Source organism: Lactuca virosa, chromosome 6 (assembly GCF_052849685.1).
Source record: "Lactuca virosa cultivar CGN04683 chromosome 6, Lactuca_virosa_CGN04683_v6, whole genome shotgun sequence".
Classification (NCBI taxonomy): Eukaryota; Viridiplantae; Streptophyta; class Magnoliopsida; order Asterales; family Asteraceae; genus Lactuca; species Lactuca virosa.
In genome coordinates this window covers 19425999-19429970 of record NC_136431.1, presented here as the reverse complement: position 1 = coordinate 19429970, position 3972 = coordinate 19425999, and the positions used below count along the sequence as shown (strand labels likewise).

The window sequence follows — 3972 nt, the reverse complement described above, 5'->3', positions numbered from 1 at the left end:
GGTCCGCAAATGTCTCCATGTAACATCTCAAGAACATCTTTTGACTCATAATTAGACTTCTTTGGGAACGAGTGTTTGTTTTGCTTGCCTATCACACAAATTTCACATATATGATCTTGGTACTTTATTGCTGGTACTCCGATGGTTAACTTATGCATCATATTCACTGCACCAAAGTTAATATGGCCAAGACGCGCGTGCCATAACCAAGACTCATCATCGATTTTTGCTTGCAAACAATAAGGCTTTCCAACTTTTAGTCGTGTTTTGTAGAGACGATTTTCACTTCGTGGGACCTTCATAAGCAACCTTCCACATCTGTCTTTCATTGTTAGATAATCATCATGGAGTCGTATGTCACATCCAAATAATGTTGTTTGGCCAAGACTTATTACATTGCTTCGAAGTGATGGAATGTAGTAAATGTCTTTCATCAATTTTTGTTCTCCATTTTTACCTTCAAACAAAATTGATCCCTTTCCTTCTATACGCACGCACGAGCCATCTCCAAACCTTACTCTTCAAGTTATTCGCTTATTTAATTCAGAAAAATATGAGTATTTACCGGTCATGTGATTGCTTGCACCATTGTCGAGATACCAAACATCGTCTTCATCTTGGTTAGGCTCAACTTTGGGAGGAACATATTTGTCTTCGTTTAGAAAAATCGTCTCTTCCTTCATCATAAAAAATGTCCCTTCCTCATGGTTTACACCTCCTTCCCGTGCATCGTTTAGGTTTGCTTCATGGTTCTTAATTCGATCTGGGCATTTCGAAACAAAGTGTCCGTATTTATCGCAACGGTAACACTTAATGTTTGAGAGGTCTATTTTCTCATTACTATTGCTCTTTTTCTCTTCATTTTCCCGGTATTTTGATGAGTCCCTTTGGTCATAGTTTTGGGTGTTACCCCGACTACGACCACGTCCACAGCCTCGTCCCCCACGGTATGCTCCACGCCCTCTCCCACGGCCCGAGTCTTGGTTTCTTATTGTATTTTCAGTTCTGGAGTAAAGCAACTTTTCACCGGACTCGAGTGCTTTGTCGGAGTCTTTTATTCGTTCTTCGTATGCTTTCAACCTTCCAACAACGTCTTCAAAGGAAGTTGTCTTAAGGTCCAGCACTTGTTCGAGCATAGTCACATAAATCGCTTGACTAGACACGATCCTCGTTCCAGTTCGTGCGTGCTGGATCGGGGTACGATTTCGTTCCAAACGCATGGGGAACGCGTCTTGGATCGATAGATTGAGCGATTTCAAAATTGAACCCACCTTACCCTAATTCGCGTTTCTTGCATATCGGAACGGCGATGTAGATCGCCGATTGAAGTTGGGGATCGCCGATTGAAGTTGGGGAACGCCGATTGAAGCCATGGGACGCCGACTGAAATAACGTTTGTGCTCTGGGAACGATCGACTGAGTATTTGGCAACAAAATCTCCCAATTTCCATCAATTGATTGTGTATATCTTTTTTATAAGGGATATCGATTCACTTTGAGAAAACCATATACACGAATATACGATTTCAATTCATTAATTTAAGCCATTTATTTGAATTTTAATATTTCAGTCGGCATTATAGAATCAACGACTCCATTATTAGAGTATTAGTTGATTACAGTTTACACATTTACACACAATTAATTTTCTCTAGGCTTATATATACATGCATCGATTTTCTTTTTTACCACACATTCTCAATAGAAAAAAAAGGCAAAGTAAGTCTTCACAGGAAAAAAAATGGTGTTTGGTAAAGGTGTGTCTGATCACAGAGAGAACATAGAGCATATTGAAGTAGATGAAGATGAAAATAGCACTGAAGATAACACATTTATAGATGATACTCAACAAGTTAACACTCGTGAAGTGAAGGATGACAAGCCATTATTGCAGGAAGTAAACATTATTTCTGCTGCAACAAGCAAGAATGTTGGGGGTGCAAAGAAGTGGGTTTGTAAACATTGGAAACAACAGTTTACTAGTTCCTATACGAGGATACATGTACACTTTTTTGGTGCTATGCCCGGCAAGACCGCATAAATTAGAAGGTGTCCGGTTATACTAAATGATCGTGAGAAGCGTGAAAGGCTGTTTAACAAAGTCCGAGATGCTGAAAAGGTTGGTGTGTCCCGTGCTTTAAAGAACTCCATAATCAGTAAAAAACAATCTTCCTCTTCTTCTAAGAAACCTATTGAAGATGCATTTGCTGTAATGGAAAGAAGCGTTGTTGACTTGAAGATCATGAGAGGGCTTTGCGCAAATGGAATTCCGTTTAATGTGCTACGTAATCCCCAATTTTTGGAGATGGTTAGTGCTATCAACAAAGCACATGCCGGTTATAAGCCTCCCTCTAGCGAGAAAGCAAGGACGGTTCTACTTGATGAATGTCATAGAGATGTAGAAAAGGATTTGAATCCTATAAAAGATACATGGTATACGCAAGGTGTTTCAATTGTTTCTGATGGGTGGACAAACGTAAAGCACAAGCCACTCATTAATGTCATAGTTGTTAACAGTCGTGGGGCGATGTTCATGTATGCAGAAGACTTTTCTGGTGTGGAGAAAACTGGAGTTGCAATAGCAAACTGTTTGCTTGGAGCCATCGAAACAGTAGGACCAAGCAATGTCCTACAAGTCGTTATAAACAATGTTGCGAATTGCAAGGCTGTCGGGAAGGAAATAGAAAAGGTACACAAACACATTTTCTGGTCTCCTTGTTGTGTGCATACGTTGAATTTGATTTTCAAAGATCTTGCAAATACGTTCTATTGGTTGATGACCACATATAAAAGAGGAAAAGTGGTTGTAAAATATTTTCTTAATCACAATCATGCTTTGACCATGTTTAGATATAACTCAACACTCGAGTTATTAAAGGTGGCAAAGACGAGATTTGCATCTCATTATGTATTATTGAAAAGGTTAATGGATTGTAGAGAAGCTTTGTCTACAACCATCTCCCTTAATTCTTGGAGAGATTGGGTGAAACAAGGAGATGAAAATACTAGGATTACTGGATCAAAGGTGGTTGAAACTATTAGAAGTGAAGAGTTTTGGGAGGATGTGGAGAGCATTTTAGCCATCACAAAACCTATTTTTTTGTTGATGAAATTTTGTGATGGCGAGGGAGCAAAAATGGGAGAAATATACGAAAAAATGGACAACATGTTAGGAGAAATTAAAGATGTGATGTCAAATAACAAATATGCTTCCTACTATCCTGAAGTTGAAAAAATATTGCTTGCTTGGTGGGAGAAGATGACGATTCCATTACACTGTTTGGGATTTGCTTTATGTCCACGATTCTATGATGCAGGTTATCTTTCAATGTTAGCACTTGGTGGAATAGCTAGAAAAGCACCCAACTTAGATAAAGAAGTGGTACTTGAAGTCATGGAAGCGTTTAAAAGAATATCTGAAAGTCAAGAAGAATATCGGATGTTGCGAGGCAATTTGCAACATTTCACATGAGAAAAGGACTTTATTCGATGGCATCATCATAGATGGATGCGGTAACCATGGACGCGATTGATTGGTGGTCAAGTTACGGTTCAGAAACTCCAGACTTGGCTAATGTTGCCATAAGAGTTCTCTCACAGCCCATTAGTAGCTCCTCAGCAGAAAGAAACTGGGGTACCTACTCTTATATTCACAATGTGAAAAGAAATCGTTTAAATTGTAAAAGGGCAGACAAGTTGGTGTTTATCCACTCAAACATTCGACTCCAATCACGTTTTTTTGAAAATTACAAAGCAGGTCCAACCAAAAAATGGGATATGAATCCAGAAAATACAAATTTGGAAGGGCCAAGTACAAGACATGAAGACTTGCAGTGGGAGAACTTAGAGGGAGATGATGTTGATGCAGATGGAAATGGAAAAAGGCAAAGGATGGATTAGTTTCAAGTTTTTTAGGTGTTAATGTTCCTGTTTTTTTGTTTTTTTCAAACTGTTACTGTTGTTGTTTTTTAA

At 38.8% G+C, this 3972-nt stretch overlaps 1 protein-coding gene across 1 annotated transcript; it reads left to right on the top strand.

Moving 5' to 3' along the window:
• Positions 1–1741: 1741 nt before the first annotated feature.
• LOC145121361 (uncharacterized) lies at positions 1742–3472 on the top strand. Its single transcript, XM_079057120.1, has 2 exons — positions 1742–1951; positions 2081–3472. The coding sequence occupies exons 1-2, from the start codon at positions 1742–1744 to the stop codon at positions 3470–3472; spliced, it is 1602 nt and encodes a 533-aa protein (XP_078913246.1).
• Positions 3473–3972: the final 500 nt, after the last annotated feature.